Here is a 16893-nt window from a genome sequence, read left to right as displayed (position 1 = left end):
TTTTGACTTACAAACACTATTTGTGTTAATTTTCTGTGGTACTTGTATAATACTAGACAGCTATACTAGTCCAAGATGTTTGTTTGATGCTTCAGTAGTTTGATGATTGCAAAAACATGAATAAGCTCAAAATATGTTTAATATGATCAAACCATGAAAATCAATATCACATATATTCATTAATATGAAAAGACACGATTCAGAATGTGCTGTTACGACAAGACTGAAATCTGGTCCGTTTCTTTTTCAGATCAACATTTGTGGAGAGCTTTCCAACCTTCTGGGTGAAACAAATGTCTGTGGTAATTCGAGATGAATCTCTAACCAACCCACCTGCCAGCTATCCCAATGTCCCGTCTCCAGTGACAAATACTTCAGCATGTCCTACCACCACACCGGCACCTCCCACAACACAGGTACAGTCCTTGAGTCAGTGAGTTGAGTTTTATACCGCACTCAGCAATATTTCAGCTATTATGGCGGCAGTCTGTAACTAACTGAGGCTGTACCAGACAGGTAAACAAGCTTGACCACCCATTTGTCGCCTCTTACAACAAGCAGGGATTGCTGAAGACCAATTCTAATCTTGACCTTCATTGGTATACAGTCCCAGGAACTGGGATGTGTATCACATACTCTACTTTGGGTAGCCATGCGCCTAAACCAGCCTGCGATCAGAATCAAATCAAGTAATTTTCATTATTAAGAATAAATACAACTTTTAAGTGAAGCCTCGAATGATAACATGTCAACATGTGGATGCCATGTGGATTGAATCTCGTGATGTGCTCAAAACTAACTAGGAAAGGTGTTATTTATAAAGTGTGATGTGTTCTTCACTAACAGGTGATCAGCTCTCAGCTCATGTTTTACTAGACTAGTGCCTAGTTGTTAAATAGACATAAGTTTGACGGAGACAAATAATTCTTTTTAAATTGAAAAGGATCCAAATGAGTGAGTATGGTTTTACACCACTTTTAGCAGTATTCCAGCTATATCACAGCTGGGAACAGCAGGAATGGGCTTCACACTTTGTACCCAATCAAACCCAGGCCTTCAGCGTGCCGAGCAAATCCTTTAACCACTAGGCTACCCCATCGCCCCCCAAAACTTGGAATAAGGGTGTCAGCTAGTTTTTAGCAGGGAAATTGTTATAATTTTTACCTCCAAATTATGCTGTTATTAATTAAATTAAACTTTTTGCATGGATTATTTACATGCATGAAATCTATATTGTTACTTCACTGATGATACGCAAGAGCGTTATGACTTGGATGTTTTTGTGAATCTCCTGAGTTAATGACAAATGATTATGAGTCCAAATCTAAACTTATGATCATGGGAGTCTGGCTGGCTTAAGAGGGGCAAATCAGCTCAGGAATCCCTCTGCTTAGATAATGATTATCTTGAAAGCAATTACTGTGTGATATATATTTTCACGATGTTAATCAGTAAGATGTAATCCTCCAAATATGAGAGATATGTATTGTTTCTGTAATCATTGCCATTCAAAGAATGCAGCCACACATTCTCCTGAAATTATAGTCGACTGTAGTTGACTCATTTGGACGAGTCTTCTTCTCCAGCCTCCAAAACCAGGACGCTTTCAGAAAATCGCTTCCTGCGGAACCACACGAGGGTGTTTCCATGACTGTGACAGCAGCGGCTGCACCTTCGTTGTTGGCTGGGAAGACAGCAGCAGCGATGTCAAGTTCTTCATCCAGGCTAGCCTTCCCGGCGCAGGCAATATCTGGATGGGTGTAGGTCTGTCAGACGACCAGAGGATGGTGAGTTGGTGTTTCATGATGCAAGGAACATATCAGTGTTGGAAACCAAACAGACACCAGTCCCTGATTTCTTGGAACAAACTTCAGTTTTTAGTCGAATTTGAAACTAATAATTTGAAACACCTGAATTGTTGACTCAGATGCATATTTTAGCAAAAAATATGCCCAAACAACTTAAGTAATTTATCTACCAAATTCAAGTTGTCTACTATGTTTGAGTTTAATATCAATTTCAGTTCATTCTGAGAAATGCACTTGCATGAGTTTTCTTTGCATGAGTTTTCTCAAATTTGAGTAAAACTTCTAACTTAAGTAAAAACTCAACAAATCAAGACTTACCATCCCTTACCAAAACTTGCCAGACCAACTTTAATTTCACATTTCAGCTTAGCAATGATATAAGCAGTTATTAAGTATCTTTGCTGTCCTACTAAATGCCCAATAAAGAAACAGTTTCATCACAGTGCACTGAAACAGGTAAACAATAGTCTCAAACCTGGTGTTACCAGCATTGTGCAGCAAGAATGTGTTATATATAGCTGTAACCTTCAGGTAATGTCACATTTACATTACAAAGTGTTACAGGCCTTGCTATATGTGATGGGTTCATTCACTAACTTTGATCAATATTTGTTTGCTTTACATCAGTGTAATTAACTTGACACGAATTCCATGAAATTGAATCAACTTGACACGAATCTCAACTAACATAATTATCTCAAGTATTTTTGTTACAAAAGCAGTCTCATAGATAACAGTGCCATGATTACTCATAAAAAATGACCAACTGTCAGGCTGGTAAGATATATTTTGTCAAACTCTCCACAGAATTATCCTATCTTAGGCATTCGGGTGGACAGTGGTTTCTATTCTATATCATGTAGTTCATGATGATGGTGTTGGTGATTTTACGAGTGCTTCCACCAGCTAGTTATTACTTTGTAGTCCTTCTGATAAACAACATCCATGTGGTTCTCAAAGACATCACCTCTTTGTTCCAGGGAGCCGATGGAGTGACAGCATGTTCATACTTCCAAGGTAACATGGCTGTCTCCAACTCTAGAAATGATGGGAGAAGTAACATTCCGATTTCAACTGTAAGTATCAAACTGGCAATCAAGAACCCTAGGTCCAAGAACCCTACAGCTTGTTAGGAATGACTTGACTGTATTGTGAGATGCTCCTCAGTGGTTTGACTAGTACAAGTTATGTGATAGTATTGATAGTAAGTCAGCTATTCCAATATGGGGAGAGGATGTCTGATTGCATGGTATTTGTGAGAGAGAGAGAGAGAGAGAGAGAGAGAGAGAGAGAGAGAGAGAGAGAAATATTGTGTTCTGTATCCATATCCACCTTTCTGTTGGTGATCTAGACTGGCGCTGTTCTGCAAAACGGTTCCTACACTAACGGAGTGTTCCAGTGTTCTTATAGTCTACCCAAACAAGGAAGTCTTGACCAGAATTTGTTTGACTTGAACCGAAATAGATATCTGCTGCTGGCCCAGGGGGAAGCCCTTGCAGGTGATCATAGCTACACATAATGTTTAGGACGAACTTACTGCGTTTTCAATGTAGAACTCTGTTATCTGAAGACTAAAGAGATAAACATACTTTGTTTTCGGTATAGAGCTTTGTTATCTGCAGACTAAAGAGATAAACATACTTTGTTTTCAGTATCGAGCTTTGTTACCTGTAGACTAAGGAGATAAACATATTTTGTTTTCGGTATAGAGCTTTGTTACCAATAGATTAAGGAGATAAACATACTGTGTTTTTAATGCAGAGCTTTGTTACCTTCAGAGGCTCATGCCTTGTACACGTTGTACTTGCCTTTTTGTAGTCAGTAATGCGCAGGAACAGGACCCCGATCAGTACTAACTTCCTGTGCTAAGACAGGATCCTTCGTGATAATCTGTTCACTCCTTAAAGCATGATTATCACATGATTAATGTTTGTACTTCAGCAACCACCATTAAGAAACATGACCAGAATCCATATGTAACAACCAGAGCTGCCGACTTTCAGAAATTTGAAGAACTGACCACCGCCGCCATCCCAGACGCTTTAGTCAAAGCACACGGTGAGAAGCACAAACATCAACTATAAGCATCTATGCAATGGTACAAGAGACTATATCATCGTATTCTTTGACTTTATGCTGTGTATCAGGTTAACTATGTTTTCTGGAGAGGCATTAAGATCAGCCAACAAGGTTTGTCAGCCGATCATGAAAAGATACATTTTTAAGCCTGAGCATATGTACTGGTACACTTTTCTCTACATCTCCTACTTTCACTCAGTACTTCATCACTCTCACACCTTGACATGGACCTACAGAAGCCTTACAAAGCGATCGTAGTGCTAAGGTGACCATAACTCCCATACCTTGACACGGACCTACAGAAGCCTTACAAAGCAATCGTAGTGCAAACGTGATCTTAACTCCCATACCTTGACACGGACCTACAGAAGCCTTACAAAGCAATCTTAGTGCTAAGGTGATCTTAACTCCCTCACCTTGACACGGACCTACAGAAGTCTTACAATGCAATCGTAGTGCAAACGTGATCTTAACTCCCTCACCTTGACATGGACCTACAGAAGCCTTACAATGCAATCGTAGTGCAAACGTGATCTTAACTCCCATACCTTGACATGGACCTACAGAAGCCTTACAAAGCAATCTTAGTGCTAAGGTGATCTTAACTCCCTCACCTTGACACGGACCTACAGAAGTCTTACAATGCAATCGTAGTGCAAACGTGATCTTAACTCCCTCACCTTGACATGGACCTACAGAAGCCTTACAATGCAATCGTAGTGCAAACGTGATCTTAACTCCCATACCTTGACATGGACCTACAGAAGCCTTACAAAGCAATCGTAGTGCTAAGGTGACCATAACTCCCATACCTTGACATGGACCTACAGAAGCCTTACAAAGCAATCGTAGTGCTAAGGTGACCATAACTCCCATACCTTGACATGGACCTACAGAAGCCTTACAAAGCAATCGTAGTGCTAAGGTGACCATAACTCCCATACCTTGACATGGACCTACAGAAGCCTTACAAAGCAATCGTAGTGCTAAGGTGACCATAACTCCCATACCTTGACATGGACCTACAGAAGCCTTACAAAGCAATCGTAGTGCTAAGGTGACCATAACTCCCATACCTTGACATGGACCTACAGAAGCCTTACAAAGCAATCGTAGTGCTAAGGTGACCATAACTCCCATACCTTGACATGGTCCTACAAAAGTCTTACAATCAATCTTATTGCTAAGGTGACCACATATTATTCTTTTAGGCTCCTTGATGGTTTTAGCCTGGATATTTGCTGCAAGTCTTGGTATCGTCATTGCTCGCTATTACAAGCCTCAGTGGCCTGAGAGCAAGTGCTGTGGGGAGAAAGTGTGGTTCCAGGTAGGTGACGTGATCCAACCTTTTTTAAAAGTTTTACTTTGATGCAGTAAAGCATAAGATGGGGGCTCAGGGAGCTGTGGGGTAGCCTAGGGGTTACAGCATTGAAGATCTGGGTTCAGTTCCCCCACATGGGGACAATGTGTGAAATCCAGCTCAGGGAGCACCAGCAGTAATATTGCTGGAATATGTGGTTAAAACTAAAGTCACTTGCAGAATTCTCATAAGATCATTAATTATGAAAAGTGTTAATTTCTGGAATCATGAGATCTGTAGTCTGTTGGTACTCTTCATGCTGCTACAAGTAATGAGCTATGATTATCTGGGATAGAAATGGTCTTCATTAACCCATGGTTTGTCATATGAGGCGACTAACAGGAATGGGTGGTCAGGCTTGCTGACTTGTTGACACGTCATTGTATTCAAGTTGCATGGATCGAAGCTCATGCTGTTGATCACAGGATTGTCTGGTCCAGCATTGATTATTTAGAGACCTCAGCCACATAGTTGAAATATTTTCAAGTGTGGCGTTAATCACCCAACCAACAACCTACAAGTAGGGGAGGCCATATACAGCTGTGTTGAGTGAGTGAGTGAGTTTAGTTTTACGCCGCACTGAGCAATATTCTATCTCTGTAAATAATCAAGTCTGGACCACACAATCCAGTGGTCAGCAATTTGAGCATCGATCTGTGCAACTGGGAACCAATGACATGTGTCAACCAAGTCAGCGAGGCTGACCACCCAATCCCATTAGTTGCCTCTTACGACAAGCATAGTCACCTTTTATGGCAAGCATGGGTTGCAGAAGGCCTATTCTATCCCGGGACCTTCACGGGGTTAAGACAGCTGGTGTCATATAATAATAAGTATTAGAAATCCAGATGATTTCATTGGCAGTAAACATGATCTTCTGTCTGATGTCACAAGTGTGAACTGTCTGACAAAAATTTGTGCTTGATTGTTTTTCCCCATGTACACTTACTTCATAACTTGCCAACAGTAAACTGTGTTTAGTATTCAAAAGGAATATTACTTTTATGGGTAATCTTTTTTTTATTTACTTTTTACCCTCCTGCCTATAGGTTTTCTGAGGACAAAAATCCGAAAAACAAGAATTATATTGGTGTGGCCTAATAGAGAAATGAACTTGATACCCTATGGCTAGTACATGTATTAAATTTTCACAGTTGTGTATGTTTCTCTTCAGCTTCATCGTAGCTTCATGATGCTGGTGTTTCTGGCTGCTGTCACAGCATTCATCCTCATCTTTGTGGATGTGAAGGGCTGGAGTGATGTGAGTTCTTTCATTCATCAGCACTGACACCTGTAATTCAAACTGTTAATTGGCATTTAAGAAGATGTTAAGTCATAGTGAAGGCAGGATTCATTATTCATTATGATGCAATATGATGCATGGATATAGATCCTTATTCCCAGTGACTTATACCAAACTCTCACATTATAACTTTGTCCTGCCAAAGATTTAGGTTCAATTCCCCATGTGGGTACATTGAATGAAGCCAATTTTGGGTGTTCCCAGCCATTGTTCTGGAATATAGCTGAAAGTGACGTAAAACTAAACTCACTCACTCTCATTTTATAACAAAATAAAGAAGTTGTCAATCATAAAAGAATCTTGTGTTTACAGCACATATTCTACATATTCTTCATACGGTAGTATTTAAGTAGTAATGCAAGTTAGATTCAGGTTTGAGCAAAATGTACATGATTTTGACTAACTAAACCGCAACAGTATACAGCACCTTTGGTAACAGGTCACCAGTGGTAATATTGAACTTGTATTTGGTCTCTTACAGCTTGGAGAAGAGGCTTCAAAGAAGGCTCACCCAATCCTTGGTGTCATTGTCACAGCTCTGGCAGTCCTGAATGTAAGTCAAACACTTCTCCACCATTCACTATCAGTGCATCCTTTTTGTCTGTGTCTGTCTCCTGTGAAATATGATAACGTCTGTCTTTATGCCTGTCTTCTGTCTGACATATCTGTCTGTATGTCTGTCTTCTGTCTGACCATTTGTCCAACACATCCGACCATCTATCTCTGTTTCGCCTGATCATCTGGCTTTATGTATTTCTTCAGTGTGACGTCTTACATGAACACTCTGTAAGCTTGTCTTTACCTCAGTGATTCATTTTTCTACTGTTTGTAAACCAGCAATTTTCTCATGAAAATAAAGTATGGAGTCGTCCCACAGATGACAACCTTACCTTGCCAAACTGCTGATGGAGTAAACTTCTTTGGTCATGTGGACAAAGCATCCAACTGCGGATCTGGCTGAGAAGGCCCACTGTTCAAATCCTAGTACGGGACTCAGAAAGTTTTGGCCACTATACATTAGTATAACATTATACTTTCAGCCAATCATGGCTCTGTTCAGACCTCATCCGAATGACGCCAACCGGCCTATCTTCAACTGGGCCCACTTTGGTGTAGGGACGGCAGCTCATATCCTTGCAGGTTGGTACCTTCAGTTACCCTTACTACCTCACATGACTGGGCATTACATTTTGTTGTGGTGTGCTGTCCTGTTATCTGTCAAGCTGTGCCATGTGGTTGTCTGTCCATCCATGGTACCTCCTCTATTTCTACAAGACCCTTGAAGCTGAAACAATTTCCCAGCTGTGGAGTCCCTTATAAATTCTTACAGAGACTTATCTGATGAAAGATATGAGCAAAATTATTTTTAATTTTATTTTATTGTTTTCTTGAGCTGCAGAGAATTAAGACTTTATCTTAATATTACATGTTTTGTTTCAAATTACATGTATATTCAAATGTCTTTCATGAAGATAGAAACCTTTTAATGTAAACCATTTACTCCTGAACCAAAAGAATAGATTGATAACATTATGCTTTGTACTATTGTACTGACTCTTACGGGCTGGTAGGATAGCTTAATGGTTTAAGCATTCTCTCATCAAGCTGAAGACCCAGATTCGATTCCCCACTCTTGTGTGGATCCAGTTTGTGAAGCCCGTTCCCGGTGTACTCATGTGATATTGCTGGAATATTGATAAAAGCAGCGTGAAACTCTCACACCATTGCAGGTAGTGTGGTGATAACATCGTGACACAAATATGGGAGTCTTGTCAAAAATCAGTTTTGCTTTGTATCAGTTTTGCTTTGTATCTTTTTTTCAGTGGTGACAGTTTTCTTGGGCGTAAACCTTGGCAAGCCAGCAATCCCCAAATACGTGACATGGATCCTTGTGGGTTACGTTGCATGGCAGGTCGTCATCGAGTTCCTCCTCGTCTGCTTCAAGTGCCAGTCAGAGTCTAAAGGTCAGCAACCTCTCTTCATATTTTGTTTGTTTGTAGACCAGACAATCCAGTGATCAACGGCATAAGCATTGATCTAAGCATCTGGGATGCGATGATGTGTCAACCAAGTCAGCAAGCTTGACCACCTGATTCTGTTAGTCACCAAAAGCATCATGGGTTGCTGAACATCATTTCTATCCTGGATCTTATCAGGTCACATGTTCTCTTCTGTTTATAACACTTATGTCTGAGTGAGTGAGTGAGTTTAGTTTTACGCCGCTTTTTGGCAGTATTCCAGCAATGTCACCGCGGGGGACACCAGAAAATGGGCTTCATACATTGTACCCATGTGGGGAATCGAACCTGGGTCTTCAGAGTGACGAGCGAACGCTTTAACCACTAGACTACTCCACCGCCCCCACTTATGTCTGAGGTGGGAATTGGCACAACGTACAGCACACGAGTCACAAAACAAGTGCATTAAAGCAACTTGAATGAGAATACATTGATAAGGGACCATGTGCAGTGATTTGTGCCCCGAGAGTTTCTTAGTTTCTCCTGAGGCATGCTGCTTTGTTCGAAGTATGCCTCCAGCAGGAAATGGGTACCTGGTAGGAATGTTATGATAATGACTGTTAACCATGTGGTGTCATTGAGGCAACTTGGGTTGAATGTTCCCCAGGCAGCTGAAAACATGAGTAAAAGTTGTCCAGGGTAATAGTATTGTACACCTTAACTGTGTGGAATACAAATTGTCTTATCATAAAAATATATGCCCTGGAATTGCACATCACATGTAGATGTGGTACTGGTTTTGATCTGTGTTATGTGGAAATGGTAACATGATAGGATAGACGCTGCCTATAGGTCCTGAGTGTCAACAAAAATCCAAATGCCAGTTATTCCCAATGTCTAGTGATTTTACATATGTCCAAAATGAGCAGTAGACTATCTGGAATTGATCAGTGTCTTGGAATCAGTGTGACATCATTAGATGCAATGACGTGTTCTGACGCTTCTGTGTCTGTATTATGTAAGTTGGCCTCAGTTGGCTTGTCAGTTTCAATCTGACAAGACAAACTATTAAAATTAAAAATTCATCAGTCCACAACTTTCTTAGATCAAGCATGTTGGAATATTCTTAAGACTAATTGGCCTGGATAAAAACTGGAAGAGTTTATAACAGTATCCCACGGAATTAAGGTGGTACAGGTTTCTAGGGTTCAGTTTAGAACCCTCTTTGCACTTTGTTAAATCATTCTGAAAGAGCAGTGTTATCATTGGATAGATACCAGGACAGCGTAGCATTGGATTAATGCTGACTTAACTGCTTTGTTGTGTTCCAGACCGCAGTGAAAATTACCAGCTTGCTCAAAAGGGGATGCCAGTTCAGAGAGAATCTCAGCCATCAAAACCACAGGTACTTAAATAGACACTCTCTCCTTCACAACAGTCTTACGCCTTCACCACAGGCACTTACATAGACACTCTCACCTTCACAACACTCTTACACCTTCACCACAGGTACTTACATCAGTCCCCCCTGGAGTCTGCGATTCCGCGGTTGCAGAAAATTTACCTTTCCATACAGAAAAATGTCTGGTCCGCGAAAAACGCATTTTCTTGCAGAGTCCGTGCAGAATTTGCCACTTCTCTGCCACAGAATTTGCTTATTTTAAAAATTGACTGAAAACGGACTGACAGCCGAAATGAAAAGTAGAGATAATGTCAAAATTAGGATCGGTTACACATAAAACGAACTGACATATTTACTGTGACATCATTTTCAAAATAATCATGATTAAAGATTCTTTATTAAGAAAGCAAGTTTGGGGCATCTTTCTAATAATATTAGATGAACTTGACACTGCAATTATGTTCTCAAAATCAGTCACTTTGAAACTTGAACAAATTATTTCAGTTTTAGTTGAAATATAAAATTGTTATTTGCATGAAACAGGAAGTTGTTGATCTGCATCTAACTTACGAATGAGAGGAGAGAAATAACTTTAATTCTCAAACACAGAAAAAGGTTTTGCAGAATATTGAAAAATAGGGTGCAAAATTTGCTTAAATGTGCCTGTTACATAGACACTCTCACCGTCACCACAGTCTTACACCATCACCACAGGTACTTACATTTACGCTCTCACCTTCACTACAGACTCTTGTAAACACATCAACAACAGACTCTCACTCCTTCACAACACTCACCTTCACAACAGACGCTCAAACCTTCACAACAGATTCTCACACCACAACAGACCATCACACCTCAACAGACTCTCACACCCTCACAACAGACTCTCACAACCTCACAACAGATTCTCACACGTTCACAACAGACTCTCACACCTTCACAACAGACACTCACACCTTCACAACAGACTCTCACACCTCAACAGACCATCACACCTCAACAGACTCTCACACCTTCACAACAGATCTTAACACTCTCACAACAGACTCTCACACCTTAACAACAGACTCTCTCACACTCTCAACAGACTCTGACACCTTCACAACAGTAACCTGACCAGTCTGTGTTATGTTTTCTTTAGTCAGAGCTCCAAACATAATGAAAACACATAACACAGGGGCAGACAACTGCATATTTACCCTAGTTACCATTTTTGATCATGGTAACAATTACACTGAATATGATCACATCTGTAAGCACTACTGTTGTGGTATTTTGTTTAAATGACACTTAAGTAGCTTAAGTGTCAATGACAGCAGTATTGTCTTTAAGTGGCACTTAAGTAACTTAAGTGTCAATGATGGAAGTATTGTTTTCAAGTGACCCTTAAGTAACTTAAGTGTCAATGACAGCAGTATTGTTTTTAAGTGACCCTTAAGTAGTTTAAGTGTCAAGAACAACCAAGTTGACAGGTACTTATACCTTGATAAAACAAGTGATAATGTAATTGGCTCCTGTACCAAACACCAAATTAAAAGAATATAGAAGTAAAATGCCAGTTGTGTATTTCATTTGCCTGCATCTCATCCCCACAAGTTCTCCAACTAACCATCCCCTGTCTTTCCAGCAGGGTTCCTTGGTCCGACAGGCTCTGCTCGTCCTCCACATTATTGTCATCACTGCCATCTCCGCTGCCATCATCGTCGTCATCGCCATGTCCTAGACAGCTCCGACTTGGCAGTTCACCATGCATATGGACCAGTAAATATCCTGTCAGATTATGTGTTCTTTTCTATCCTAGTAAATATTACAGCTATTTGAATGAGTTCTATCACATGTGTTCAATCCGTGTATCAAAGACAAACTGCTTTGGAAATATTTTTTACGTTTGTCTTGGAATCGAGATGAGATGCCGGCAAGCATATTGAAATCCATGCATATACTTTTAAATGAGGTCTCTTCAGATAAGATTCACTGTTCAAGACAGTGTTCCTGTGTGTCTGTCTGACAGTGTGAATATGTTGCACTCAGATTGTGAAATCAGTCATTTCATGAAGTGACTAAACATTTCATGTCATTTTGTTTAACAACAATCAATATGCTTCAGTGATTTCCTGAAATTTCACTTAATAGCTTAATCTACAACAGGGGGTCACAGTTATCAACATCACTTATTGTCACTAATAACAACTATTGTGGCAGCGACTGTTGCACTTCCTTGATTATACAATGTCATTTAGAAAGAGTTCAAATGCAACATATGTCACATTTCACATTTCACGAAATGACTGATTTAAAAAATCTGACTGTAACATACACCGAATGTATATAGTGTGTCTACACTGAGTGTATACAATGTTCGTCTTCAGTTCATGCAAATTTCTCTTGGCTTTTCAAGAGTGAAGTTTGAGAATCAGTTCAATCACATATGAGATGTTAAAGATGCCTGTGAAGTAAAAATTTGTTTTATTTCATTTGATTATTTCTAACCATCATGTATCATATAATAATGAAGACTGTAAGAGTTTAATTCATTTTTAAATTTTGTTTAATATATGTATAAAGAGTCAGTATGTATCTGTTCTAAATTTTGGTATGAATTCGATGTGGCATAATGGACTTTACAAAGTTTCTGTGAAATGCACAAAGAGCATGTTACCTGTTTTACACTTGTGCGATATTGAATACACATGTAAATACATATCCTATGATGTACATACGCAAGTGACAGTTCTCAATAAAATTGTATATTTTGAAAAAGAAAACATATTGTTCAGGCCTTTGTCGTCTTTTATAGTTCAGATGGTGTTTCTAATGGAATCTCATATTTTCTTGTGAAAATGTCATTTTACTAAATATTTGGAACCTGACCATTGTTGTCTCTTCATCTCAGGAACATGTACTGGCTATTGAACAGTTATCACCGTATTTTAGCAGTGTTTACTGAATTACTTAGCCATGTGTTTAATTAATGAACCAGAATCAGATGCAGTACTTTAATACCTATTCATCAATGTGTTTTGAAGGTTCGGACAGAAGGGAATCATGGCAGTATAAATAGATGTTTTCTCACAACTAACTGTAACAGTTCTTGCCATTTCATAATTTCTCATGATTTGATGAAATACGAAATACATTTATTTATGTCATAACACTATCTCGAATAATTGAATAGGTAACTAACTGAGTATTTTTTCTCAGTAGATCGATAGGGAATAAAACAATTCATGACTTCTGAGAACTTGAACTTGCTATTACATGTATATTGATTGTCTGACATTTCCCCAACTTAAAAGTTAAAGAAACTTTTTTTTAGGGTTCATAACTTTATCTTTTATTTTTCTCTAATGTTACTTACCATGAATAATTTTCTTTTGCTGTCTTTTATTGTCAAATACCATGGGAAAAAACAGTGGAATTGTAACTGACAGGAACAGCATGATACTGATGTATTGGTGATAACTGTTTGGTAACCAGTATTTGTCAGTCTTGTACTGAAAATTTAATGTCTTTGCTTCTGCTAACAGTAGGTAATCACTTGCGTTAGCTATCTTTGTCTTGTTCGTATATGTTGACACAAGGTTGTAGTAATACTGTTCCTTTATTTTTATACTATTCAAGCTTCTAACAACAATGCATTTTTATTGTTTTATGTATGATATTTGATATTATAAGATGATTGGAGAATGAGATTTATCATGTTGTTTAAACCCAGCTATGCATATCGTCACATTTTGGGGACGGATGTTTCAAAACAGCATTTCTCTCCTATTGCTGAAGACGGAAACTTACAGTATAGATGTGAATGAAGCTGATTCAATTGTTTAGTGGTTGAATCATTCATATTACTTTGAGAGTTTAAATGTTTTAAGCATGGCCACTTCCACTAGCAAGGTAGCTGATCTGCCAATTCGTCGAAGTGTGACGTTCGTATAAAAAAGTATGGAAAATATTATTTGTTCGAAAAATGACACTTCATTCCTTTCATTGATTGCCAAAAGAAACCAGCTCACCAACTTTGATGAAAATGTAAGACCTTGTGCAAAAATGTGTGTACAGTGTTTATACACAAAATGAATATGTCACATTGTCTTCAGAAAATCAGTTTGCAAGTCTTTTTTGAACCAGGTGTTTTCAGAGAACAATTCTCAAGTTTAACTACTTGTTTGCCTTATACCCTTAGTGGTTTCCTCGGACTATATTGAAGACGTTCTGTGCTTGCCTTAGGCATCCGGAACACATGTGTTGTTGTTACTTCTGTTTAAAATACAGGTACAAGGAGGACAGATCTTCTGCAAATGAAACTTTTATATGGTATGTATTTTTATGATGATTCAGATGAAACAATAAAAAATAACTGAATTAATTGTTGTTGAAAGTGCTTTGTTATTTTCTTTATGTTATAGATGTCACCTGCATTACATTGTACATGAATCAGTTAGCACTGTAAGTGCAAATTCGAAACAGCAGCATTACATGAACCCCAGACATAAGTTTCAAAACCTACCATTTACATTAATGTTGGACCAATTTTTAAAAAACACAAATTGGGAGAAAGTGTTCAAATTACAAGAAATTGATATTACAGGAGGGGCAAGGTACAGAAACACAATTTATTGGTAGTAAAACAAGTTACAAGAAGCTAACTTTACAGGATCTGCGGTATAATCCAAAGAGAATGACTGACAAAAAAGTAAAATTCACGGAAGGGTAACGAGTCACAAAATGCCTCCTTTACAAAGGGTAACAAGTCACACAATGTCTCCTTTACAGAAAGGTAACAAGTCTTAAAATGATAAATTTACAACAGCTTAATATTCAATTTTATATCTACAGAAGTGTAAGAAGTGTATGGAAGCCATTGGCCCATAACTACATAAGTTGCCTCGTGCAGGTATGTACAGTATACATTTATACTTTTACAAAGAGAACGAGTTCAGTTTACAGAAGTGCAACAAGTTACAAAATGACTCATTGACAGAAGGCCAACAAATCACAAGACAAATTTACAGCTTAACACGACACAAGAAGCACCACAAGTACAAGAAGTCAATGAAAATATATCAAGCGGGTCTAGACGACTAGAGATATACATGAATACCTGAAAGTTCGTTACGCGGATCACTATCTATAATACAAGAGGCTCTTGTTGTCATTAAACAGTGGGCAGTGCATGTTGCACTGAAAGTTAGCTGGAACCACGGAGGCCACACCAAGCCTAGATGATCACTCTCCGATCCATGCATTTCAGTATTAGTGAAATTTGACGACAAACCTCTATAGGTCTTTGAATGACATTAAAATCTCCCTCCCTTATATATCACTTTAGCTCTTCACAGGAACAGTTAAAACAACGAGGGATTATAGAAGAAGAAGAACAACAACAAACAACAACAACAACAACAACAACAAGATTATAATAGTGTGTCACATGCTAATATCCGGTACATAACGACACGATTAAAACATTTACATAGCATCCAGTCATTTGGCCTAGGAGACACATAATACATCACAATAATGTATAATCCACATACATCAGGTATGCAACATGGTACCAATTCTTGCACACACTGCATGCGTACATTCATGCATATCACCTGTGTATCCTCCAACCCATCAAGACTCACAACCGCACACCCACACCCACACCCACACCCACACCCACACCCACACCCACCCTACCCATGCGCTAGGAGATATATAGTCTCCATCTGTACAGTATATTTACACGTTTGGGATGATACATACCATAGTGTACAAACTGACCATTTCGTCAATGTAAATGCTTTCAATCAAAGCGCATGAGTAACTAACTGCCTTTTCCTTAGGTGATTTACACCTATCCCAGGTTCTGCTGACTGTACTTACGTCTCACCACGCCCTTACAGCAATGCATGGCCTAGGGGCATGTGTCTTTAGGTCTGGAATGATTATATCTGTCGAAGTGACCATTACAAAACTGGATTATGTTGAAAAATATACCTGTATCCCTTGTCTTGAACAAGGTAATTTGACTACGTGATTTATAGTGATGAGACACGGACAATGTGTTCTGACACAAAACTGACGTCCCGTGAGCTTCGTAATAAACAAACAGCACCACAGGTAACTGCAGCTAAACAACCATGTCATTTCTACATTTAAATTGGACTTATTTTGATAAATTCACCCAAACATTATTTGAACGTTGACTTAACCGCGTCCTCGCCCAAGCTCAGTGGCGACTCCGAGCACGTCTTGTGTGTTTCGGAGCGATGGGAGAGCCTTGTGGTTAAATTGTTCACTTCTCACGCCGAAGGCCAGGTTTGATTCCCCGCATGTGTACTATGTGTGAAGCCCATTTCTGGTGTCCACTGTCTTGGCATTGGTGGAACATTGCTAAAAGCGCTGTAAAACTAAACTCACTCATTTATGTATTCCAGTCGTGATGTCGCTGAAACGTAAATGGTTGTTCGTAGCGTCGGAAAACAACAGTCAGTTGTTTCGTATTCTAGTGAATTACTGCAGTGATGTTGCCGGAACACCGGTAAACCTCACCATCTCAAGTCAACATTGATGAAACAAATAGAATAATGTACTCTTAACAGAGGTTTGCTTGGCCGATGTTTAACGCTGCACTCAGTAATATTCCAACTGTATGGCGACAGCCTGTAAATAATCGAGTCTAGACCAGATAACTCAGTGATCAAAGTAATGAGCATCGATAAGGTGACATGTGTCAACCAAGTCAGCGAGCCTAATCATCCAATCCTGTTAGTCGCCTCTTACGACAAGCATGGGTTCCCGAAGACCAATTATAACAGTTACTCGAATCTTCATCGGTCTTGTACAGAGGTCATGATGACATTGGAAAACACGTTTTTCCGAAATCAAACATCACCCGTGCATATTCACGTGTGAACAAAGTATAATTGACCATCTAAAACGGAAGGGGCTCGAAGACTTTTAATCTAATGGTAGCTATTTCTCGCAGGTTG

At 39.1% G+C, this 16893-nt stretch overlaps 1 protein-coding gene across 2 annotated transcripts in view; it reads left to right on the top strand.

Moving 5' to 3' along the window:
* Nucleotides 1–14279, top strand: part of LOC137290427 (putative ferric-chelate reductase 1) — a 31032-nt gene extending 16753 nt beyond the window's left edge. Inside the window, exons 5-16 of one of the 2 annotated variants that reach the window (XM_067821356.1) lie at nucleotides 251–416; nucleotides 1587–1787; nucleotides 2789–2884; nucleotides 3160–3307; nucleotides 3750–3866; nucleotides 5099–5214; nucleotides 6422–6508; nucleotides 7032–7103; nucleotides 7591–7690; nucleotides 8374–8514; nucleotides 9840–9913; nucleotides 11544–14279. In XM_067821356.1, the coding sequence (XP_067677457.1) occupies nucleotides 251–416; nucleotides 1587–1787; nucleotides 2789–2884; nucleotides 3160–3307; nucleotides 3750–3866; nucleotides 5099–5214; nucleotides 6422–6508; nucleotides 7032–7103; nucleotides 7591–7690; nucleotides 8374–8514; nucleotides 9840–9913; nucleotides 11544–11636 (1411 nt within the window). In that variant the 3' untranslated portion in view covers nucleotides 11637–14279. Of the gene's footprint in view, nucleotides 1–250; nucleotides 417–1586; nucleotides 1788–2788; nucleotides 2885–3159; nucleotides 3308–3749; nucleotides 3867–5098; nucleotides 5215–6421; nucleotides 6509–7031; nucleotides 7104–7590; nucleotides 7691–8373; nucleotides 8515–9839; nucleotides 9914–11540 lie in introns of both variants that reach the window. The other variant, XM_067821355.1, reaches the window with a different exon arrangement.
* The last annotated feature ends 2614 nt before the right edge of the window (nucleotides 14280–16893 follow it).

Source organism: Haliotis asinina, chromosome 7, assembly GCF_037392515.1.
Source record: "Haliotis asinina isolate JCU_RB_2024 chromosome 7, JCU_Hal_asi_v2, whole genome shotgun sequence".
Lineage (NCBI taxonomy): Eukaryota > Metazoa > Mollusca > Gastropoda > Lepetellida > Haliotidae > Haliotis > Haliotis asinina.
Note: the sequence above shows the minus strand (reverse complement) of the source record. Positions and strands in the feature narration are given on the sequence as shown.